This window comes from Dipodomys merriami, unplaced genomic scaffold (genome assembly GCF_024711535.1).
Source record: "Dipodomys merriami isolate MVZ:Mamm:240054 unplaced genomic scaffold, mDipMer1.0.p SCAF_11, whole genome shotgun sequence".
Classification (NCBI taxonomy): Eukaryota; Metazoa; Chordata; class Mammalia; order Rodentia; family Heteromyidae; genus Dipodomys; species Dipodomys merriami.
The window spans coordinates 31406349-31432522 of NW_027202382.1; the positions used below are offsets into that span (position 1 = coordinate 31406349).

General features: G+C 41.2%; 1 protein-coding gene across 1 annotated transcript in view; it reads left to right on the top strand.

Moving 5' to 3' along the window:
• The window catches only part of Pappa (pappalysin 1), a 226188-nt gene that overhangs the window by 50415 nt on the left and 149599 nt on the right, over positions 1-26174 (top strand). The window contains exons 3-6 of the mRNA XM_070012448.1: positions 772-917; positions 5025-5318; positions 12408-12600; positions 20210-20331. Coding sequence (XP_069868549.1) covers positions 772-917; positions 5025-5318; positions 12408-12600; positions 20210-20331 — 755 coding nt within the window. The remainder of the gene's footprint in view (positions 1-771; positions 918-5024; positions 5319-12407; positions 12601-20209; positions 20332-26174) is intronic.

Below are 26174 nucleotides of genomic sequence, written 5' to 3' on the forward strand. Positions count from 1 at the left end.
TTTCTTGCTCTCCCACACATGTATTCTACATATTAAAGAGTTGATAAGGTAACATAAAGAGCATTACCTTAAAACTTTCAAGATAGAGGAGTCTGCAATGACAGTAACCCCTCTCAACAATAGCTCTCTCAAGTCTATTTTATAGGTAAGGAAATAAACCTTTATAAACTGCAGAAGCATCTTTGAGTGGCAGCCTGTTGCCTCAATAAGAAGAGAAGACAATTGTAAGCTAGCTACTGTTAGCCTTGAGACTCAGTTCTGCGACCTATTTTCAACCTATTCAAAAGTGTTGGGCTACCACCTTAAAAATAAAGTAATAATATCCTCTTAGAAGATTAATGTAGAGATGCAAAGCATACCTATTTTCCAAAGAGGAAGTCCAAGGTTTATAGCAAATGGATGACAAAGAAGAAACCAAGACTAGACTACATGTTACATTATCTATGGTCTGTCTTCTTGATCTATACTATTAAGTGGCCTTAAGTCAAAACAGAATAATTTTAGAGTTCAAAACTGAAGCCTGTTGTTTATAAGCTAAACGATATTTGCAAGTCTCTTAAATTCACTACCACATAGTTATTTTCTTAACTGTAAAATGGGGTCGACTTTATCCTCTAACATTTTCAAGGAGGGTCAATGAAGGGATGTTTATGAAGAATTTAGCAAAGCATCTGGCACATAATAGCTCATAATTGTTGGAGGAGTACCTGTTATTGGAATGGTATCTATTTTGGGATGGTGATAACAGCCAAGGTTCCTTTTCTGTTTCAGAGCCTACTTGGATGTTAATGAACTGAAGAACATTCTTCGACTGGATGGATCAACACACCTCAATATTTTCTTTGCAAAGTCCTCAGAGGAGGAGTTGGCTGGAGTAGCCACTTGGCCGTGGGACAAGGAGGCTCTGATGCACTTAGGTGAGTCTCAGAAACTCCTGCAGTATCAACTTGGAGTAAGAGAAGACCGAATTGGATCGTAGTGGTGCAGATGGTGACTGTGAACCATCCATTTATTTATCTAAATTCCATGTATTACTTGATCTTATTTTGACCACTTAGCAATGCTCTGAAGGAAGCAGTACAATACTATTGGCCATGTTTTACAAATGGGTAAGCCCATAATATCTCTTGAATGGGGCCTGTCCAAGGTCACAACACAACTCAGTGCCAGAGCCAGATTAGAATTCAAGTCCCTAAATCTGTCTGTTGATTGCATTCTCTTGATATCTCCTTTTACCTAGTTATGTATATATTCCTGCCTGGTTAATTCCATTGTATTGGTGTAACCACTCATCAGCTGACCCAAAAGACACTAAAGAAATTGAATGTGTTAGGATTCCTGTTTCTTCATGGTCTGACAATACTAGAAACGCTTCTTACATTGAAGTTATGCATATCCGTAAATAAGGCATAATTTTATTAAAACAGTAAGTCAAACTGTAATAGTCTCTGAACCAGGGCCTATAAGCAAACATTATGATTCTTTAATTTTGGTTTTTCCATATTCTTAGCCAGTACACATGCATATGTAGACATGTGTTTATTTAACTTGGACATATTTGAAATAATGAAATCAATACAATTTTGTGTTCTTTTTCCCCCACCTAGAATTGTGCTATCTATACACCTAGAATTGTGCTATCTATAGTATACTATAAGGAAGTCTTATAATTTCTTTGCACACAACTCTTTCACTTAAAATCACAAGCATACCTCTAGGTTCTTTATACTTTCTCTAAAATGGGAGCTTTTATTAGTCACATAGTATTCCTTTGAGCTAGGATGCTACAATGATTTATCTATCTTTCCCCTGGTAGAAAGTTTCCATTATTTGCAACAATGCCTTGTGGTGACTCAATGCTCATTGTCATTGTGAATGTCTGGGCTCAGCAGAGTAGCAGCACTGAGCATGTATCCTCATAGCCTGCTTTGGCTCCCTGAGACACATTCAGGATAGCTCTCAAAATCTATGATGTCTTGTAGAGTAGAGATTCTTTTTTTTCTAATTTACTTTATTGTTATTATAGAGGTGATATACAGAGGGGCTACATGTACATGCCTCAGGTAATAAATACATTTCATTTAATACAGTGTCATCCATTCCCTCACTCTCTCCTAGCCCCTCCCTCCCAACTCCACCCACCAGTTCAGACAGCCCACTTTCATCAATGTCCAATACGCTCCACTACTGTTTTCACCCTTTTAAACCAATGTGTGCACGTGTATGTGTGTGTGTAACCATACACACAAACAAAGATAAGTCTGCAATTCTCAACTGAGGGACAGAGACGTGCATTGGGGCATGGTACTGGCATCTAGTGTATAGAGGATCAGTGTTGCTAAATATCTGACAGTATCCACAGCAAGGAATTTTGTGCTCCAATGTAGCGATAGTGCTGAGACTAGGGAACTCTGAAATAGATGATGGGTAGATAGACAGACACAGGCAGATAGTTGTTGAGCAAAGCAGAGTTTGCAACTTAGGTAAACTTGAAGATCATCTCATGTCACATATCACTGCCTGGTTTGATCTGGGGAGATCACACTAGACCAGATCTACAATCCATAGTTGTTTTCACCTGTAGTTTTACTTAGCAATATGCCCTTAAGTAAGTATCTTTCTTCCCCAGATCTCAGTTTCTTAAGGTTTTAAGTGGTAGGTTAGATTGGAAGGGCTCTACAGATCCTTCTCAGTTCTGAAAGTCTATCCTATTGGTAAAGTATCCAAAAGGGTACTGATCAAAGTTTGAGAAGGGGAAGTGGAGCTGTGGCTCAAGCGATAGAGCACTCGCCTTGAGCTGGAGAGCACAAGGACAGCGCCCAAGCCCAGAGTTCAAGCCCCACGACCCATAAAAAAAAAGTTTGAGCAGGGTTGAACACAGGCTTCTAAACCTAGAGAAAAATGCTCCTGATAATTCCATGGATATCAGAGATTGGCTCAGGGCCAGGCCTACAAAAGGCTATAAATCTATAGCATGCTATAGTATTTCAGGATGATGTCAGGCTCAAGCTATTTCACCTTTTAAGAGTGAAATAAGACTCAGGTCCAGAGATGTCACTCTGTGGAATGGGGTGAATTGAAGTAGAATAAACAGAGCTAGAAGTTTGCCGTGCAATCATCATCCCTTAATCTGCCTGCTCTTTCTGTTACCTTACCACACAAGCTTCACAGAGAGATAGAGAATCCTTAGCACAGTGTAACTGCTTAGTTTAGCACATTGTAGCTGTTCAGTTTAACATAATAAGGATGGTAACCCATGTCAGGCTAGCTCTGGCCAGCCTGTGAGCCACATTCCCCTCCCCCCTCCCATCCTAAGAGAAGAAGATCATGAGCAATTCCTGTGCGCTAGCCCCCAATCAAACTCAATTTATTAGAACTATCTCGCTCTCTCTCATCTCTCTCTTGGGCTCTCTCTCTTTTAGCCTCTGTTGTTGCTGTGATGCCATGATCCCTGGAAAAGCTTTGTGTGGGAAGAGGATTATGTTTCATATTATGATTGACAGAAAAGAATTGAGAAAGATTTCCTGTCTCCATTTCTCTTCTTCTCTGCCTCTGCCTGCCCCTTCTCACACCCCCACAAGCACGCACACCCACACCCACAACCCTACTCATCCATCTTTATCTTTCTGTTAGAAATCTCTTAATAGATTCTGTGAGCCCCAAGACTGAGCAAACTCACCAATCCAACAGTTCAATCTTATCCAAGATAAAACTTGCCTCATGCCTGTTCTGAGCTTGCCAGTCCAAGTCAGCAAAGCCCTGTCTTTTCCTCCATGCTGTTCTTCACTTAAATCCTCTACTTACTAGGTTCTCAGAATTGAATTCTAGTGTTGTCTTAAACATGTTGGAAGTTGAACTCTGTTTCTGTCAGCCCACAGGCATCTTTGCAATCCCTAAAATTAGTGCTACCATTCTTTGTTTCTGTTGAGGTCTATTTTATCTATCTTCTCAAGCTAAGGGATGTTCTGTCTTCTAGAACATGTGGTAAAGGCCACTACTTGTCCCCCTAGAGTATCCAAAGAGGACATCTGGGTATAGAATGTGATGCTGCCAGCTCTAAGTAAGGGCCTCAATTTCTGTGTTTCTGATACATTCCTGGATGGGGTTTATATTGGTTCTTCTCTTGTGGATAGATAATTGGCACACTTGTTCTATGTCAGGGGTTATTTGTACCTGCTTATAAGTAATTAGTTGCACTTCACAACCATCTTCAGACCACTATATTTTCATAAAATATTCAGCACACACTTAATGAGATGTTACATTCTAATAGATCCTATAGCAAGGATTTCAAGTTCAAATTTCAGCTCCACATTTACTTTGGATCATGGGTCAGTGAGTTGCTTCCACTGTCTGTGAATCAGCATCTTACTCATTGAGTTGAGACCTAAAGAAGTATGATTTTATGAATGGAATACTCAACTTGACACCCAAGGATACTTAATAAATGCTCAAGAAACACTGGCATGAGCACTCTTGTCACAGAGCACAACCTAGCGGTGGCTTTCATGAGTGTTCATGCTTTATAGGGCATCAGATATGGAGAAATGGTAATGAACTTGGGCCATTCACAGTTAGTGAAAGTGGAAATGTGAACTGGAGAAAGGCGTCCGAGCCTGTATGAGGGTTTCATTGAGGTGAGAACTTGTCGAGGATGTGTAAACCAGGTCTTTCTTACTGTCTGCGGAATAGACACCAGCAGAAAGTCTTCAGAGCCCAGAAACCATAACTTCTACCTGTTCCTTTCTATCTACATTGTTTGAAGCCTGAAGAGTGCTTCACCTCATCAGGCACAGGTGTCTGCATTCCAAAGGATGGTACACAAAATGCCTGTTGAGAGAGTCCTATCTGCTCAGGTGCAGCGTGATTCATGTCACAGGTTGGAACAGAGTTCAGGATAATGAAGTCATTGGGTGGAGAGGCCTGTTGTTATATAGGGCAGCACCCCTTTACCCTTCCGTGACTCGGGCAATCTTGCATCAAGAAGCATACACTTGCCTAATACTTTGGTTTCCCCATTGCAGGTGGCATTGTCTTGAACCCATCTTTCTATGGCACTCCCGGGCACACCCATACCATGATCCACGAGATTGGGCACAGCCTGGGCCTCTATCACATCTTCCGTGGCATCTCAGAAATCCAGTCCTGCAGTGACCCCTGCATGGAAACGGAGCCCTCTTTCGAGACGGGAGACCTCTGCAATGACACCAACCCAGCCCCGAAACACAAGTTGTGTGGTGACCCAGGACCAGAGAATGACACGTGTGGTTTTCATAGCTTCGTGAACACTCCTTACAACAACTTCATGAGCTATGCAGGTAGGCCTCTACCTTCTACGGTGTGTTGACAGTCGGGGCCTGGGGTCTAGTTCTCTCTCAGGTTAATCTTCAATGGGATGCTTATTTTTTTTCTAAAAAGACCAGAAAATTTTCATCTCAACCAATCAGTATAACATGCCTTCCATTAGCATCTCAGGGACCCGAGGAAGATGATGTATGTCACAGTTTCTCAAAGACACAGTCGGGGGTTGACTGTACTAAAAGCCAGGAGAGCCATGTACAAGGTCTAGCAAGTTTAGATCGTCCACCCTCCAGGCCTCACTTCTCTCAAGCAAGTGAAATTCGTGAGCCAGATCTTATTGTTTTGCAGTTGCATTTTTTTTCTAAGCTGGGTGGTAGTTGAACCTTGGTTTTCCTTATTCCAGGTTTCCCTTAGATCAGTGTAACTTTCATATTTTCCTTTAATGTTCCTAGCAGAAAGAAGACTTTTTTTGTTCACAAACTTTACATGAGACTGGGTATGACTTTTTCCCTAACTACTTGTACTGTATTATAACCCTTTATAAATCTTCAATGACCGCATTAATGACTCATGCTGTTGTTTCTAGGATGTCCTATGCTTGCCTTTAGCAAGTGATACATCAAGATAATCTTCAGCTCCTTGAGCATGGTAAATTAGAACAAGGTACCTCCTTCTCTAGGCAGCCATAGCCGTTACCTTTCAATCAAAATTCAACTTGTGCACACACTTGTATCACCTCTGATTCTATTGTAATAGTTAATTTTGGTATTTTATTCTTTATAAGAACAAGAAAATTCTATGAAAGGAAAGGTTATCCCTAATATATCAGTATATTCCTGGGTTAGGAACAGAACCTGGTCCTTATTAAATGTTAAAAATTGAAGAATGGAGAGGAAGGGAAGAGAAAAACTCCAAAGGAGGGAGGAAAAGAATGAAATTCTCATATCAGGCATACAACCATATATCAGGTATATAAGCTTGGACTTGGGGCCTGCACATTGTCTCTGAGCCATTTATGTTCAAGGCTAGCTACCACCTGAGCCACAGTGCCACATCCAGTGTTTTCTGAGTAATTTATTGGAAGTAAGAGGTTCACAAACTTTCTTGCCCAGGTGGCTCCACACCACAATCCTCAGATCTCAGCCTCCTGGGTACCTAGGATTACAGGCATGAGCCACGGCACCTGGCATCAAATTGATGCTTATTACTAACAATATATCTACCTAACATACCCATTTGTTAACTGTAAAGGATTTAGTTTTTCTACTAGTAGTGGGACTTGGCCTCAAGGTCAGAGCCTTGTCTCTTAGCTTTGTTTCTAAAGACTGGAACTCTACCACTTGAGCCACAGTTCAACTTCTGGCTTTTTTTCTAGTTAGTTGGAGATAAGAATTGCAAGCACGTTTCTACTTGAGCTGGCTTTGAGCCACAATTCTCAGATATCAGTCTCCTGAGTAGTTGGGATTACACATGTTCCATCTCATTTAATTCTCCCAACAAAACTGTTGGAGTAGGAATTTTTACATATGACAATAGAAAAGCTTACTGCAGTCATTTACCCTCGGTCACATGTCTGGCATCAAGTACCTTTTCTCTTCTGCTCTTATGCTACTCTCCCAGAATGACTGAACTGATAGTTGGATGGAGAACTTTCCCTCTATTCCCCAGAGAAACTTGAGGGGGGCAGGGGGAAGGGATGCTCTGGGAGCATTTCCAATAGAAGATTTCCTATAGCTGATTGCTGACATCTCTTGAAAAATCTGGTGTTGTAAAGTGTTCTGTTTTTGAGTCTAAATTTTTTTTAAAGCACAAGACCAGACCAGGATGCTGGGTATTTCCTCAAAAGCAGATTCCCACTGAGCTCCCATTCCCGTCCTCGCTGACCCTCCACATCTGGTGCCCCACCCTCTCATACAACCCTGCTTATGTTCCATTTCTGTAGCACCATGCCTCGATCCGCTCACCACACATGCAAATAAACTAACATGCATTTGGAAGTGTGCCTACCTCTTAGGGGCTAAGAATTGCCACCAGTCAGTAGCCACCAACTATCAAGCCTCTGTAAACTAAATCCTCTCATCCCTTCCCCTCCCCTTCCCTCCCCTCCCCTTCCATCCTCTCCTCTCTCTTCTCCTCTCCCCCATTTCCCTCATTTTCCTTTGTTTAAATCTAAACGGTGATTGATTTACTGTTGGTTTTTTTTTAAGGAACCCCTCAGTTCAGTGACCCATTAATAGCAGAACTAATTCACTAAGCTACGCCAACAAACTGACACCCATAAAAGCATATTCAAGGCAACCACGAGCTTTGAAATGTTTGTTTTCATTAGGCTCTCTGATAGATGAGGTGACAACAGCAGCTGGACAAAATTCAAAATGCAGGAAATGATTGGGTTCTCAGGACTGGAGAAAGGGATGCAGAAGATCCCTTCTTCCGTAAGACGGGATAGAATCATTGCTGAGTCAGCTTCTTCTTTGCTTTTTCTTTCTGGGAGCTTCATCTTTGAGCCCAGACACAGAGCATTCTACAAAGACAATCACAGTTTAGGTTTGTGCTTTACAAAATGGTATCCATTAGCCATTTATGGCTACTGAGCACTTGGAATAACAGCCAGGGAAACCAAGGACCTAAATTATTGTGAGTCTTAAGTCATTTTAACTCCTTTAAATTAGAAAAGCCACGTGTGTTGGTGGCTATCATTTTGGCATTCACAGGCCAATAATAACATAGTGGTTCCCTATAACATAGTAGTCCAGGGCATAAAGTCAAAGTGAGGAGACTGAACTTGGATTTTCTGTGTCTGAGACTTTGGTCCTAGGCAAGTTACTTATTTAAAAAAATTATTTTGCTGACCCTCAGTGACATCATCAGCATCATGGAGAATAATCACCCTTACCTTGAATAAGTGTGTGGGTGTAATTGTACAAATAAGGAACTTAGAATTGTCCTTGGCATTCTAACTAGTGTTTAATAAATGACTATTTATATGATTATTTGTTAACTATTTGATGTGAAAAATTTCAGTCTGTATGACATATATATGGGGGTGTGTATATCTTTATATATATGATGAGAACTACAGAAAATCACTGTACATATCTGTACATACACATATATTCCTCTATTAGACATAAGTTGTATCATTTTTCAGGGCCTAAAGTAATGTATATTCAGATGTAATATAACGAATACCTATAAATTTCATAATCATTACCATGATTAAAGGATTAAAAAAAAAACAAAAGAAATAGGCTTTCACACAAAGTGACCCTGATTTCCATGCACTAGATATGGCTGAGCATGTCCAATAATTCATATTAGCTTTATGAGATAGCATTGCCATTATTCCTCATTTTATAGTTGGTAGAAATGAGATTGTCAAGGTCAACATTTTTTCCCAGGATTCTATGGAGGTGGAGGCAACAAGTCCCTGTCCTGAACATCTGTGCATTAGCCTTCTAGCTGCAGATAGAAATTTGGTCTTGAGGGCTAGGCTCTGTGGGCAAACCTAGAGTACAGTTCCAAGAGCATATGGCACTGGGCAGCCACACCTCCCTGCCTCCCCTACACTCTTAGAAGATGAAGTCCCAGAGTCCTTTTGCTTATGAGCAAGAAACTAGGATAGAGGAACAAGATGAGTTAGCTGATCCTGGAGGCAGAGATGAAGTGACCACTGATAGTGCGAGGAGAGAGACTTGAGGGCAGGAAGCCAAGTGGAGCTGGCTGTAGATATTAGCTAATAGAGGCACAGCGTTTGTGATAGATAAATGGAAACCTTTTGGGACCTCACCCAAGATTCTGATATCAGCTAAGTCTCCAGGAAATGTGGCCTGAGGCAGACAGTTTGTAACTTCAGCTTCCTCTGCTGTTTTCTCATCTACCCATTTCAACCACCCCTCTCCTTTTTTTAAATGGCAGACGTGGAAATGGTTTATTTTTAAGTTGTATAAGATTCTTTGTGGGCAGAAGTACTGGTAGAGTGAGGCTTAAACTCAAGGCCCGGACACAGTCCCTTAGCTTTTTCTCTCAAAGCTGGTACTCTACCACTTGAACCACAGCTCCACTTATGGCTTTTGCCTTGTTAATTGATGATGAGTCCCACAAACTTTCCTTCCCTGGTTGGTTTCAAATGGGATTCTCAGATCTCAGCCTCCTGAGTTGCTAAGATTAGAGGCCTGAGCTACTGGCACTTGGCTGAAAAAGATATTTATTTCGGGGGGGGATGGGAGAATCGAATAAATCACAAGTTTATAGAAGAAAGAAATATTTCTGTTGTTTATCTTTATTCATTCTTATACAAGTTTGATTTTCATTTTCTAGGTTAGTCTTGACTTAAATGTCCCCAGTGTCAGTAAGAAGGAAGTGGGTCTTAAAGTAACTTCATTTCGTGGTAGTGCCTGATTAGTATTTTATTTTATACTTCATTTCATAGAACGTAAGCATCCTCCTATTAATGGGCATCTGTATTAGTTTATTTTGCTGTTCTAAGAAATGCTTCCTATCTCTGTATTTCCCCCATATTTGTTTGTGACTATCTAGCTATTGAATCCATTATGCAGTATTACCACATCAGAAAAAAAAAGAATGTATGTTTTGTCTTTTATTAATTTATTCCTTGTTAGCACATACTGGCTTGCCAAAGGGGTATTCATTGTGATATTTTCACCCATGCATATAATATCCTCTGATCATACTTACTCCTTCCATCACTCTCCCTCCACCTTCCCCTCCCCTTCCTTTCTCCCTTCTTAAAACAATTTCAACAGGTCCATTGTTCCATTTTCATGCAAGAATGCATGATTTACATTCTGGATGGCTGGGCTTTTTTTCTGCTTCTAGTGTTTTCTAGCACATGCGCGCGCGCACACACACACACACACACACACACACACACACACACACACACACACACACGTGCATCTGTACACACACGCACACACAGAATTCCCAAATGTGAAGCAGTGAGCATTTACTGAGCATGTGTCATGGAGCAGACATTGTTCTTGTGCTCCACGCTCCTTCTCCTCTACTGATCCCAACACCATCTCCATTTCATGGGTTGGTAAACTGAGGGACCTCAGTCATAAAATCCCTTGCTCATTTGGCTCCAAATCTCATGCAGGAATCTAACATGATTGGTTTTTTTCTTCCCCATAATCACCATGCCTTGCTCCTGGATCTTACCTATCGGTAGCTTTTCCATTATGAAATTTTAGGATGGTGTGCAGGGTTCATAGCAATTAAAAACTTTCCCATGGTACAGTCATCCTCTCAGATTGAGGGGTTTGAACTCCGGCAATGGGAGTCATAGAACAAATGCTTGGCATTTAAAGAGTTACATGATGAAGCTGGGCTGGAGATAATTTACTCAGTCACTCTTAGACTCTTAAAGCCTTCCCCATGGTCCTCGAAAGTAGACTATCAAAAATCACTAAGGAAATCTGAGACAGCTTCTGTATATAAACTTTCTAACACCCCTGTCCCTTCCTTCAAGTGAGGGACTTCAAGGTCATGTCCAACTGCCCAGCACCTGCCCAAACTTATTTTCTGTTTGTTTGATAAGGAGAAGTGAGTTTATGCTTCAGGATTCTCAGTAGCGGGTTTATTTTAAGATCTGGCAAACTCTTTGTTCCTCCGTCTGGGGCCCAGCTGTGGAAACCCTGACCAAGCAGATACCTCTGAGAAGTGGTACTTGGGGAAACCAAGCCAAAGCAGTGCCTTTCTCTTATTCCATTGAATAAAACTTGGAGAGAGAAAAGAGAAGTGAGTGTCTTCCCTGGGGGATAGGTCTTGGATCACCCTCTTCAGTCTACATGGGGAAGAGAAAATAGGACAGAAGGTTGTTGGGTTTAAAGTCGTCTGACAGATTGCATTCTAATCCCCCTTCAGCTCAGACTCAGGTTCGACTTTGATTCCTTAGCCACCTGCAGAAGACTTTATCTGTACAAGGTCTCATTTACATTCAGACAGAGTAGTTTTGCTCTTGATGAAAAGCACAGCCTTTTCTACTTGGGTTCAAGTCCCAGGTCTGTGCTGAGCTCTGTGATCTTGAAAAGGCTACTTTCCTCGTTCTCATCCTCAGTTTCCAACTCTGTGCAATAGAGGGAATCAGTACACACTCCAACAATAGTTTCTGTTGGGAGAGAGAGAGGGGGGATTAAATGTGTTCAAAGCCTGGTATGCCATGCCTAGTTCACATTTAACACATACTAAGTACATGTCCCAGTGACACTACTGTGAGGGAAAAGAAATTGCTCATTTCTCACCCAACACACCAAGCCTGGGTTGTTTCTGGACTGCTGATCTTCAGCTATCCTGTGCTCTTGCATGGACAACATGGCTGTAATTACATGCTTCCTCTCCTTGAGCTAGTACTTTCCATTCCCAATTTCAGCCATGTCATCAGATTGATCTCTTTCTTCAGGGTCTGTCTGATTCATTCTCTCTCCTTCATAGACTGTCTCCCTCTGTTCAATGGCACTTGACACCACAAAATTCTTCAAACAGCTTTAGAACAACCTTAACTCACAACGAAGAGTTTTGATGTCATATGTAGACCAGTAGTTTCTTCAAGGATAAAATCTCTGCAGATAGCAGAGAAGAATGTATTGGACGCTCCATAGATTTGTTGAATGACAATATCACTGCATCAGTGAAAAGTAGAATGAATTAGTGTGTAGATGAATAAATGTGAAAGAGTAAGTCAGGGAATGAGTGAACTCATACTTGAGTAGATGAATGAATGAATGTATCAGGAGGGAGGGGATGATTGGATTTAGAGACAGTGGGTTTGGAGTCCCTAGCAAGCAACTTGCCTTGCCTTTCTCCTTAGCCATGACTTCGTGGCTGCTCTCTCCCATCTCAGGCTTACTTTTCCAGTTCCACCCCACCCTCCCCTTCCTCCAGTTTCCTCTCACCTGTCTCCAGGAGTGATGACTGCACTAATTTGTTCACAGACCATTAACTCCTGAGCACTGGAAGAGGCCACCCTGAGTTGGCAAGAAAGACTGGGGTGCTGACTCTGGCTGCTGGGAGACGTCATTCCTCTCGTGCATGCCTGCCCATGCTCCTTGGTGCTTATCTCTCTCCCTTCTGCCTGCTTGCAGATGACGACTGTACAGACTCCTTCACGCCCAATCAAGTCGCCAGAATGCACTGTTACCTAGATCTGGTGTACCAGGGTTGGCAGCCCTCCAGGAAGCCGGCGCCTGTTGCTCTCGCCCCCCAGGTTGTGGGCCACACTGCAGACTCGGTGATGCTGGAGTGGTTCCCACCCATCGACGGCCACTTTTTTCAAAGGTGAGTGTGCCCTGTGAAGTGTTGATCCCTCTCTCCTTTTCCTGCCAAGAAGAGGGAGACTTGGAAGGGAAGTGGCCTTAGAGAGGGATTTGCTGTGTTTCTTATTCTTGTGTAATGGGTATTCACCACTTAACACAGTGACTTGCATTATAGGCCTGTTGTAAACTCTGGAATTAAGGAATAAAGAAGGATTACTAATAGAAACGAATAGGTAGGGATACATATTAGGTGAATGGATGTTAATATTTAATTTGTTATTAGAAACATGGAAATGTCTATCACTAAAGATTCTTTGGAGATGAAATCATGTCAACTAGATAAGGAATCTAAATTGCCTCAAGTTAATGAGCAAAACTTTCACATTGTCATATGTGTGGGTACATATATAGTGTTTACATATATATATAGTACTGTGTATATGTATCAGCATTCACATATATAAACATATATGTACGTATAAGGATAATATGTAATATGCTAGGTGCCGGTGGCTGACCCCTGTAATCCTAGCTACTCAGGAGCCTGAGATCTGAGGATTATAGTTCAAAGCCAGCCCAGGCTAGAAAAATCTGTGAGACACTTATCTCCAAATAGTTACCAAAAAAAAGCTGGAAGTGAAGCTGTGACTCAAGTAGTAGGATACTAGCCTTGAGCAAAAAAGCTCAGGGACAATGCTCAGGCCCTGAGTTCAAGCCCCAGGACTGGGCATATATACCTATATATGGATATATATAGATATATGTATATCTAGATATAGATATAGATAAAAAGTATTTATATCTACATACTTTTGTTGAACTGAGGGTAGAATTTTGGGACCAGAAAGAAACGAGATAGAAAAGAAACTTCAGATATAAAGCAATTCAATTCTGGGCTGCAATGCTTGATAAGAAATGTACTCATTATCTTGCCCATGTATCTGTAACCCCTCTGTACAGTATGTTCACAAAAAAATAAATAAATAAAATTTTTTAAAAAAACAAAAAACAAAAAAAAAACAATTCAATTCTGTTTCTTTGCTACTAATTTAGCTACATGGCTTGGGACATGGTATTTTTTTTGATGAAGTTTACTTACCTCCCTTGGAAAATGGTCTGGTAGCTCCAGTGAAGACAGAAAGGTGGAGAAATGAAATTTCCTCCTGTAGTTCCTTTCACCAGAGAGACTCTTGAAATACTCAAGCATTGAGGGAGCCAGATTCATGGGCTGGGCTGTAGCTAAGTAGTAGAGCATTTGTCTGAACTGAACATGGTCCTAGGTTCTATTCCCAGCAATGCAAAACAATCAACATTTTTAAAAATAAAATAAAATGTTGATGAAAACAGGACCACGATTTTTACATTACTTGTGAAACTTCTTTGCGATTGTGTAACCCCTCCGCTCTTAAAAGGCTACTTCCCCTGCCTGTTATGTATTCTTGGGCCATTTCACCTGGCAACCATAGATCTTGTTAGTTTGTTTTTGTTTTGTCAGTCATAGGATGAAGTCAGGGCCAGGGAGCCATCCCTGAGCTTTTTCACTCAAGGCTAGGATTCCACTACGTTGAGTCACAGCACCACTTCCAAGTTTTGGGTGGTTAACTGGAGATAAGAGTCTCATGGACTTTTCTACCTGGGCTGTCATCAAACCTCTGTCTTCACGTCTCAGCCTACTGTGTAGCTAAATTACAGGTATGAGTCACCAGTGCCTGGCTCATAGATCTATTTTTGATGGTGGTGAAAATAAAAACCACACCAATACTTAGCATTTCTCTATTGAGATTGCTGTTGTTTATCAAGTGCTAATTATGAGAACTATTCTATATTGAATGCTTAACACACAGAGTTTCACTGAATACTTCCTGTAGCCCAGTGAAAGATGGATCTTCTTCCTCATATACCAGAATAGGGGAGAACTAGAGCTGAAAGAAACTCAGCGATTTGATCTAGAGCCCATAGAAAATGAGGGCTGTGTTTCAACTCATATTTTGCAATGTCTTGTCTAGAGCTCCCATGACATTTCATTACATTGTTCCAAAAGTAGAGTTATGGAAATGTTATACTTCTTCCCAAAAGACCACAAAAATAAAGTGGCAGAAAGCCCTTATTTACGTGTGTGTGTGTGTGTGTGTGTGTGTGTGTGTGTGTGTGTATTTATGTGAGTGTCCTAAGCAAGGGATCTCAGTAGACATTTCTCAAAAGAAGACCTACAAGTCTCCATCAGACATATTTTGAAATGCTCAACATCACAAATTATTGGGAAAATGCAAATTAAAATTGCAATGGGATATCATCTCCTTCTGGTAGGATGGCAAAGATGTATAAGAAAAAGATTAGTGTAGGTGAGTAGATAGGAACAAAGGGAAACTTATACAACATTGGTGAGAATATAGAAAGTAATACAGCCATTGTAAAAAATAGTATTGAGGTTCCTCAAAAAAAATAGAACTGTTGTATGATCCAACAATCCCATTACTGATACATATCCGAAGTAATTGAAATTAGTTTGTAGAAAACCTACCATGTGCTCCATCTCCATGGTAGCATTACTCGCAATAGTTAATTTGTAGAAGCAATCTAAATGTCTTCCTCAGATGAATGGATTAAAAATGTGTTTTATATACATATGTGTATGTGTGTGTGTGTGTGTGAGAGAGAGAGAGAGAGAGATAATAGATTATTCAGCCTTTATAAAGTAGGCAATTCTGTCATGTATAACAGTATGGATAAATCTAGAAGACGCTAAACTAATTGAAAAGGTTTATGCCTAGCTAGGCATAGAAAAGACACATAAGATCTGGTCTTACTTACATATAGAATTAGAAGAAGTTGAAATCTTAGACTTAGAAGAAGTGTGGAATGATAGATAGTAGAAGCCAAGGGAGGAGAATGGATAAGCTGAGGCCAAAAAGGGAAGATGCCAATTGAAAGATACAAAGTCTCACTTGTGTGAAAAAAGCTGTATTGATCTATTGCTCAGAAATGGTAACTACAATAAATAATAATCTAGTGCATATTTCAAAATTTGCCAAAATACAGATTGTGCCACAAGAAATGTAAGCATGGGAGATGATGGATTTGTTAACCATTCCACATTGTAAACATAAATCAAAACAATACGTTGTGCCTCATAAGTACATATAATTATTGTCAGTTTAAAGCACTGTTTTAATTAAAATCTATTAAATCACATTACCGTATAACGTTTGGACTGTAATATTGTAGATCACTAACAATCCCTGAGTCTAGAACCTTCCTTCAGCAGCTGGGCAAGTAGGACCAATGTAGAAGGAAATGTCCTCATCCCCCTCCTTCTGCCAGGCTTTCTGTAGACACTCCCAGTGTCCTGGCCAGATGCCTTCCCTAGGAGATCGGAGCTGGGTTTGCGAAACCTTTACAGGCTTTCCAGCAGCTTGTAGATTTATTTTTTCTGTGGTGATGAGAAATATCAAACTTTTTGGTCAAGCTTTGGCCTCAATTCAATTTAAAAATGGAAGTTTTGTAAGTGAAGCTTCCTGTGCATGTATTCAATTTGTATTTCATAAAGCAGTTATTGTCCATTAAATAAATACCATCTGATGGTTGGACACCCATTGGAGGGTTAATTGTTGTGTAACGAGATATGTCTTTATTACATAGTACCCTCAGCTTCAATCAGTATGTTTTCAATAACCTATAGTCCGTTGGTACTTGCGGTTCATACAATGGCTATTGTGTTCAGTCTAAGATTTAATAAAGTAGTTATCAGATGTTAAATTAAAACCGACTTTTTTTGAAATATTAAGGTTAAACAGCTACCTAGACCATGGTCTGTAGCCATAGACTATAATTTATAGCTCAAGGAAGTTGGTCCACATGTATCAATATGTTGTCGTAAAGAAATGGAACTATTTTATGCCTCTCACTGTGGCTTTGATGTCAGGTCATCTGTTTTCCCTTCTTAGCTTCACTACACCCAGTGTATGAGACATTGAGCAAGCTACTACCCTGCTCTGGCTCTCTGAGCCCTCTTCAATTAAAAAAAAAAAAGTGCCTCCATTACCTAGCTTTTGTGGTGAATTCAGCAATCACATCGACTTTGCACTCAAGAAATCCTAGCTTCCATTTTGCACAACTTTTTCCAGAGCTGTTTAGCTACTTGAACATTCCCTTTCTCTCTAAAACCTCTGGGGTTCTCCACACCATCCATCAATGCCAACGTCTCGCCCCCAGCCATGCTCAGGTCCTCCTGCTGTTCTCACATCTGTAGTCTAAGAGAATACAAGGGTTTCCCTAAAAAAAAAAAACATATTCAGATCCTCCCACAGCCTGTGTCCTCACACATGGGCAACTGAATAAATAATTCAAGGCCACCCCTGGCTTTTCTAACTCCTTCATTTTTATCTGTCTTGCAAACATGTGTTAACTGGATGGTTTTAGTTATCTGAACAATTGGCTATGGCATGCTGAAAGAGCACTGGGCTGGGAACGAAGAAGCCTGGGTCTACAAGCTTTGCAGACTTGTCCATTGCCCCTGTCTCATCAGCCTTGGTTCTCTCTTTGGAAATCCCAAACGTTGCAGCAGCCCACATTTCTCTTCCTTATCTCACGGCACAGAAAGTCATTAGAGTAGCTACTTTCTTAAAGACGTTACATAACTGGCACCATTCTAGTGATGAAAGAGAGCATGAATTCATAGTAGAAACTTCAGAGAGACAGTATCCAATAGGGTTTCACGAAATCGTGGAAATGTTCTGTGTCATCCCTGATGAAGAGCTCCTGTCTAGAGGTACCTATGGACCACTGGAAAGAAGACCAGTAAGACTGTGGGACAGAACTTTTACATTTATTTTAAATTAGTTTAAATTTAAATTGCCACAGGTCATGGTAACTCCCACATTTGAACAGCACAGATTCAGAGCTTGGAGCTTTGACTCTCAAATAACCAGGGTTTGAAAGACAATGTCTCCTAGCATTCACATCCTACAGGTGTATTATTTCAGGTGTGTGTGTGTGTGTGTGTGTGTGTGTGTGTGTGTGTGTGTGTGTGTGTGTGTGTGTGTGTGTGTAAGGTTCCCATTAAAATCAAACAGTTGTCAAAGCTGGGAACCATCTGAGAGTCACATGGTGATTTGTTTATCCATTATTGTTTTCTTGAGAATCTGGAGTGTGTTGGAACTCAATAAAGTTGAAATAACTTTGTTGGTATCATTCAAAACACTTAAAGAAAATAGACTTACTGGCGATCAAGATCAGCATGGTTCCAGAAACTATCTCAGGACATTTGGTAACCTCACTATCCTCATAAAGCCAGTTATATGGCTCAGAGTTGTGAAGTATCCTGTGGTCATTGTAAGGGAACTATCTTCAGCAGCAGTACTGAGGAATACTATTCCTCCCATCTTTTCTTCCTCTGCTCCTATTTCCCTGACTATAGCATAGTTGTATAAATATTGTCATTGCTCACCCAAGAGTAACTCCTGTGTATTTAAAACATGAACAAAATTCAGAAAGCCAAGAAGTGTAAAATTGGGGAGTAAAATCAACCAGCCCATGTTCTGCTACTCAGAAATTGCTGTCAATAATACTTTATTACGTAAGGTTATTTGAATGGCATGGAAATATTTTGATGAATTCAGCTCTTAATAGGAATTTTCCACTTAATATTATGGCTTACACATTTTATGTTAAATGGCATAAATTCTGTAAATACTTTATGTCTGACCATTCAATTGAACAAGCTAGCCATGGACATTTTTATTCATTCTTCTGTCACTGAATATTAGTGTGCTTGCAAAATTTTCTACTTATGTAAGATTTCACATTTAATGATAATGCTGAGAATGTAAACTATGCAATTAGAGATCTAGACTACGTCATCCAGGAGTATTAGTAATCTGAGTGACTGATACTTATCTATCCATGCATGTATCCATTCATCCATCCATTCATCTATCCACTGATCTAACTACCCATCCATCCACTCATCTTTCCACTGATCTAACTAGTCATTCATCCATTCATCTATCCACTGATCTATCTATTCACCCATCTACTCATCATCCACTCTCCTATATATTCATCTCTCTACTCATCCACTCATCCATCTACTCATCCATTCACTCATTCATCCACTTATCCATTCACTCATCCATTTATCCACTCATTCATTCATCCATCCATCCATTTATCCATCTGACTATTTATTCTGATGAACACTAAGAAATAATATTTATATTAGACCATGAAAGAAAAAAGAGAATCATAACTTATAGACCTTTATTTCACAAAGAATTCATAATCTATTGAAGGAAAGACCTTTGCTTATAAAAAATGTCTTTACAGAGGAAATAAAGATAAGAAACATCAGCCAGTGAAAGGAATCAGGCTAGGATAATACAACACAATATGGTAGTTTCAAGCTTATTCAGGGAGAGAAATAAGTCGAGAAGATGAAGAGGATAGTTTGCCAGGGCATTATATTTTGTGGAACATCGCATTCAGGGCTGGAGTTGAGAAGATAAGAAGATAAGCAGGGAAATGACCTGTGCAGCTCAGAGTTTGAGGGTGGTCTCTAGTACGATCTAGGAAGCACCAACAGACTGTGGTGCTGAGAGATTCATTCATTTTTTAAACATGTGAGACAAGAGGTATAGATCTTTTCCTATGAGGAGAGAGCCTTCAAATTTGAGAGCTGTCTTTTTCATATATCCTTAGAAGTAGCCAAATCACAGCCATTCTTTGAGGAATGTTGAAAGAAGAATCAGCAGGGCCCCTAGATTTTGAGAAATGATGAGCCGGGGCCGGGACGCTTCTTGGCATCATCCTGGATTCAGTTTCCAGTTCTTCCGCAGAGTTCGCTCAGATTTACAGATATTTGGGTCCACAGGAATACAAGAGAAGACATGGCTCTTCTTTCTCCACCTCTAAACAGATGCCAAACTTAGAAAACAAGTAGGAACCCAGAAGCTGTTATGGCCAAAAGGAGATTGAATCCAGATACCCCAGACAGTAGGGGAAGCCACCATGATATTCCAGTTCTGGGGCTAGTCCTATTAAGGGATTGGCTCACCCCTTGGAAATCTGCTAAAATGAGTTAGATGGCATAATAAAGAAACTGCCTTTGACTGTTAAATGGAGGAATGATTCATCTATCCCCAGGATGTCAGGGCTGGGAGGTTCCTCGGGCATCATTATTCAGCACTCTCAATTTTTACGAACGAGCCTTTCCTTCTTCATATTTCATGCCTGGGACACAGAATGGCATCTGGTATAGTCAGTACCCAGGAATCCCTGTTAGAGGAGCCCCTCTGTGGGCAAAATGAGGCAAAAGAGTGCCTCGCATGCATGGTAAATTCCATGTGAGAGGAAATTAAAAGGATTGCAGGTGGTGGGCCTCTGGCCCATTGATTCCCGGCTGCTTGAAATCAGAAAAGAATGTACACCACCTGAAAAAGAAGACACCTAGGCCCACATAAGGTCCTGGGAAAGGGGAGGATGTTGTCTCTTTCCTAAAACTTTGGGGTGTGTAGTAGGGAAAAAGGATTAACATAGATCCTGTGTCTTCCACCCTTCGGCCTTTAGCCCAGTCCTCCCAGTTGCTCATTCGACTGTTCCTAAGTCGGTGCATTGTCCCTCTTTCCTTGGCCTAGAGAATTGGGATCAGCATGCGACCTTTGCCTGGAGGGGAGAATCCTGGTGCAATATGCTCTCAAAGCCTCATCCCCAATGCCCTGTGGCCCATCAGGACACTGGAGCCCTCGGGAAGCAGAAGGTAAGTCTGGCTTTGCAGTACTTATTGACAGGTGGGGGTAGTGTACAGAGAACAACCCTGTCAAAGAACATGGGATTTTATGATTTGGAATATCCCCGTGCCATCTCATGTAGTCTAAAGATTTTTTCCTGCAAGACTAGAAATCATGCATTTAACACATGCTTCAGCACTTGTACCCTTGTATGTATGTTGTACGTATGTTAGACAGGAGGAAATGCAGACAGACACCAAGGCAATCTTTCTGATGAAGAGACTGTGCATTGTGTTTAGATAGCTTCTAAACTCTGACCCCTGTGAGTACACACAAGGTCACATGAGAGTCAATACACTTAAGGCTCAATGAATGCATGTATGTATATGTGTATGTGTCTGCATGTGTACATGTATATATATTTATATGTGTGTGTGTATATATGTATGTCTTATGTATGTATGCCTGTGTATGTATGTATAAGCTCGAAACATCAGTCATCACTGATTCTTCTCCAGTTATGTTTAAGACTACCCAGGATATTCTCACATATGTCACAACTGTTCTTTTAAACTTCTCCTATATACCCTCGCATGGGGAATCTCTTTAACTTCCAAGGCACTTGAGAGTAGTATCTACCATTTGCCACTGCTCTGGGCTCCACCCATAATCAGACCTCTGTCTGCTTAGGAGGCATCTCCCGTTTCTCCCAAGGATGAAATACTGGCTGTGCTTCCTCATGGCGTGATTGTTTGAGAAAGAAAACAGCTGTCATATTTTCCTCAGAAATGCAGAGAACACCTTTGGACCAAATGTAGGTGGTGGTACTCCGTCACCTGACCCAGAAGCCAGGCTGGCAAAGAACTCATGCCTTCCTCTGCAAGTTCCATTCCCCCCCCCCCGCATCTCAGGCCCTCACAGACTTAGGCTTAGGGGCCCTGGCTTCACCTGAGCCCCTCTCAGGAAGAGGGCTAGAGTGGCTCAGCTCATGCGTACAGTCACCATCATAATAGTAGACACTATCACCCCCGTTCACTAGAGGAAATGGGAGCTAGCTCCTTATAGAACATCAGTGAGAACGCTTCTTCTGTCCTCTGTATTTTTAGAAATAGAGTTGAAAAGAAAAAGGCAGAGACAGAGCAAGAGAGAAGGATCAGAGAAGAAAGCAAAGTCGAAAAATGATGGCACCGTACTTTATTTTCTCAAGTAGCTTAAAATAAAAATGAGAGCCAAACTCGGAAACTCTAAACAAATCCATCTGGAATGTAAAGCAACAGGGATATCTGGGAAAAACCCTCCTCTGAGCCTCAAAGAATCACAGGCTGTCAAACATGGAAGGGACGTCTGGGGTCATACAGTTCTAGTCTCCCACCCCATGAAGGAATCCCCTCTCTGTGACTCCTCATGGAAGCTTTCTGACTTCCTGTCCTGGCTCCACCTTCCTGAAATCTGTCCTTGTAATGTCTCCCTCCAAATGGAACCCATTCTGGGTTCCTGTGGAAGAAGCTGAGTCTCTGACCCCTCCAAATACTTTGCATGTTGAATAGACTGAGCCTGGTCTCACCTGTGATGGCCACAGGCACTTTTACTGGGCACTGTCCTGGGTACAGGGACTGTGCTATGCTGACCAGGGGATTTAGATAGGTAAATGAGTAATTACCATTCAGTGTGAAGGGGCCTCAGAGAATAGAATGCTGACAACCAGCAGCAAGCCTGTCTACCCCAGCATCGGAGACTTGGATTTGTTACAAAAGACCATAGTCTGAGTGCCATTTTCCTAAGACTAACCCTGAGGCTTTTAGAGTACTAGGAAATTTAGAAGGGTGTTCTCAATGTCAAGTTTTTTGTTTTGTTTTGGCAGTCATGGGGTTTCAACTCGGAGCCTGGGCACTGTCCCTGAGCTCTTTTGCTCAAGGCTAGCGCTCTACCACTTGGAGCCACAGCTCTACTTCCAGTTTTCTGGTGGTTAATTGAAGAGAAGAGTCTCACAGACTTTCCTGCCCAGGCTGGCTTTGAACCACGATCCTCAATCTCAACCCCCTGAATAGCTAGGACGATGGGCGTGAAACACCTGTGCCTCAAAATTGTTTTTTGGCAACACTGTGACAGCATGTTCCCTTCTTGCTTTTATTCTCTTCTGAGGGGACAGTGGAGTTTTCTCCAGGATATACCAGTGTTGGAGAGCCTGTGGGATGTGCACTACATGTTTTTGAGTTTTAAAATGCATTAGTTTTTTTTTTTTTACTTACAACGTGATAGCTATGAACAGATATAAACTACACAAGCCAAAAGCTCTTCCATAATCCTATATGTGCTTTCCTGGAATTACAGCAAGCCCAGTTTGGTGTGGCAGGAAGGGAGGTGGATAAAGATCAAGTGAGTGCAGGCTTGGATTTACACCATCAACAAAGACAAGGCACTTTGTCGTGTGCCTTGATGTGGTCTGGGTAACACGGTAAGAGTGCAGGTTATAAAGACACTTGAGCTTTACTGTGGAAAAGAGATTAGGAGAAAAAAGGTCCGAGAAGAAAAGGAGCAACTAGCAATCACTGCGTGAATCTGAATCAATACACTGAGAGTAGAGAAAAGTAGATGGAGTTGAGTGGGATTTGGAAAGTAGAATCAGCAAGAATCTCCCTGGAGACTTGTCTGGATAAAATCATCGTGGTTTATTCTACCAACTATTTGAGTGACATAATTTCCAGACACCTCCCCACACCTTCATCCAAACCAAATGTCAGTCAGTGAAATCTGTTCCTAGTTTGTCCCTGACTCTTAAAGTGTGGCATGCAAGACAGAGTTCAAGTGCAAACACTGAGCCCCCTCAGTTCCCTGAGCTCACACAGGCTTCTGAGGAAATCCGACTGCCCTGGGTTTCCCTCCTATGTAAATTTAGTACATGGAAGCCAGGAAAAAAAAACACACTTTTTTTTTAAAGCATCCTATTACAGGCTCTGTGATCCCTTTGGCTCAGACCCTTTTAATATCCTCGAAGAGATAAACTTTTCCATGAGCCAAACTCTGCAATTTATTTCTCAACTCATTTTCATCCTATTTATCTTAGTGTGTTTAAGTTTTTGGACTTCCCAAACTTAACAGAAAACTCCCAAATTCATGAGCAATGCCAGACGTATGTGTGGGGCTGGAGAGGTTGGGGAGGAAACGAGGAGAATGGGACCTTGATTCTAGTCCTTTCATCTCCATACTCTGCTCCTGAGTGTTTCTCTTAATTTGTCTGAATGCAGCCTCTTATCCACAGGGTGAACAAATAAACCACATGCTTTTGCTAACCCTAGTAGTCCACGGAGCTGTAATTTATTTCTTTAAGTCCATCTTACCAAGTTAGATGATTCGATATTTAACAAGTATTTACTGTCTGTCCACTACACTCCATTAACTTCATTTGAAAAAAAAGTGGCAAATATGGTCTTAGTACTTCTTACCTTTGTTCATAGGAAAAGATTGCATTCTTACCTCTGGAATAAAATGCTATATTTCATAGATAAATATTTCCTGGGCTAGTCCCCATCGTATTCTTATAGTCTCCAAACTGAGATAGCCAAAACTGTCTGACACAAATCCTCTTTAAGATCACTCATGAAAGCAGTTGGTTCATCCTTGAGGATTCAGTCTGTCCAGGAGAGATTAACACATGGTAACCTAACTGTTTTAATGTTTTTCTTATTTGTGTAAGGCCTTTCTTCCTTGTTCTCTCCAAAATAATTCAAGTGTGCTGAACTGTGCCTCTGGGGAAAACCTTAGCACTGAGCTTGTATTCACATTACTAGCTGCAAGGGTATATTCACATAGACCTATCATAGGTGTCTAGGTTGATCTTCATAAATGCAAATTTGGATCCATATAAGTATGTAGGAACATATTTCTATATACAGCTATAGCCCTTTTCTAGTGAACAGCTTTTCTAAACAGGGAACTTTCATTTAGTTACTCTGTATATATAAAAGGAAGTATAAATAATGAAGTGACAAGACCTTGTAGAAGTTTCCTCTTCCCCCTGTTCCTTTCTTCTTTTTGGGGGTCGGGGGGAAGGGTCCAGTCGTAGGGCCTGAACTCTGGGCCTGGGCATTGTCCCTCAGCTCTCCAGCTCAAGGCTAGCACTCTACCACTTGAGCCACAGCGCCACTTCCGGCTTTTTTCTTTTTGTTTATGTGGTGCTAAGGAATCGAACCCAGGGCCTCAGGCATGCAAGGCAAGCGCTGTACCACTGAGCCACCTTCCCAACCCCCCCCATCCCGTTCGTTTCTTTACTCTCTCTCTTCTTTTCCCCCTTCTTCCTCTCCTCCTTCCTTCCTTTCACTCTTTGTTTCCTTCTCACAGTTCTTCTCCCTCTCTTATAATACACATCTACTCTCCCAGCTGTGTCCAAATTTCCTCCTTAGGAATTCTAACCCATGATCTCTTATTATCTCTTTGTTCAACACATAGGTACATACTGTCTGCCTTGGTCCGAGAGTCTCTTTACTGACCTTACTAGACAAAAAGCTCCATGAAGACAGAAAGCATATTATATGGCAATCCTTATCCCCAAGGACTAGCCTAACCCAGAACATAGGCCTGATTTTCAATAATATTTATTTGAATACCTGGACAAGTGGGTGGATAGGTAGATAAGTAGACAGACAGACAGACAGACAAACAGACTGATATAAATGGATAGATGGATGGATAGACAGACAGTATATCTGTGTCTCTTCATGTTTTTTTTTTCTTAAAGAAAAATCTCCATAAATTCTCAACTTAAAATCCCTTTTTTTTTTCTTTTATGTCCATTTAGGGCTTGAACTCAAGGTCTGAGCACTGTCCCTGAGTTTCTTTGTGCTCAAGGCTAGTGCTCTACCACGTGAGCCACAACACCACTTCTGGTGATGACTTTTCTGTCCGGGCTGTGATTCTCAGATCTCAGCCTCCTGAGTAGCTAGGATTACAGATGTGAGCCACTGGTACCCAGCTGACTTAAAATTTCTAAGAAGTTTTTCATCGATCTCAGTATAAAGTTCAGGTTCCTTAATATGAAATACAGTGTGTATTCTATTAGTTTCCATTCTATTAGTGCATGCTTGTCTCTTGTACTCAAAACTATAGTCATCTTAATTCAGATTCCTTCTATACTGTTCTCTTTGCTTGGAAATCCTCCTCCAAACAAAATTTTCCTTATTAGTACCTTCTTCCTTCCCAGGGCAAAGCTAAACATATTTTTCAGCATCAATTAAAGAGCTCATTGATTTGCATTTTATAGCTCCCCTGTGAGGTAGGTAACATTACAGTAGGTGACACAATGAGAAGCTGAATAGTTGACATTTTGACCCAACTTCCATCGCCTCAAAGTCTGGCACACTGCCTGGACCAACAATATCACATAATCTTCTACTCCCCACTAGGGAATTGCTTACCCATCTGAGGCTCAGTTTCCTCTTCAGTAAAATACGTTTCAGAAGGCCTGCGTCACACACCCACTGCTGGCGTGAAAAGAGCGGAGGAATGTAATGTGCTTGGCACAGTGCCTACACATGGACAATGGTCAGTTTTGAAGCCTGGTATTATTAAAGGGATTCCTGTTTAGTGGTGGCTTGGATTTCATGGCTCTTGTGGCTCTTTCTTATATGTCTAACAATCTTTCTCCAATGACATGGCAAGATTTGCTAAAAATTCCTGTTCCTGTTTATCTTCTTGAGCATAATGACCAGATTCACCTCCCTGTCCATTGGAAGCCATTTAGTCCCTCTGTTGATGAACAAAAAACCCCAGAGCAAGGATGAGACACATTTGTTCTCTTGGCTCTCCTGTGGCTTTCTTGCCACAGACAGTGGTTTCCTCCAAAGAAGGGAGAGAGATCACTTTATCCCTTGCCCGT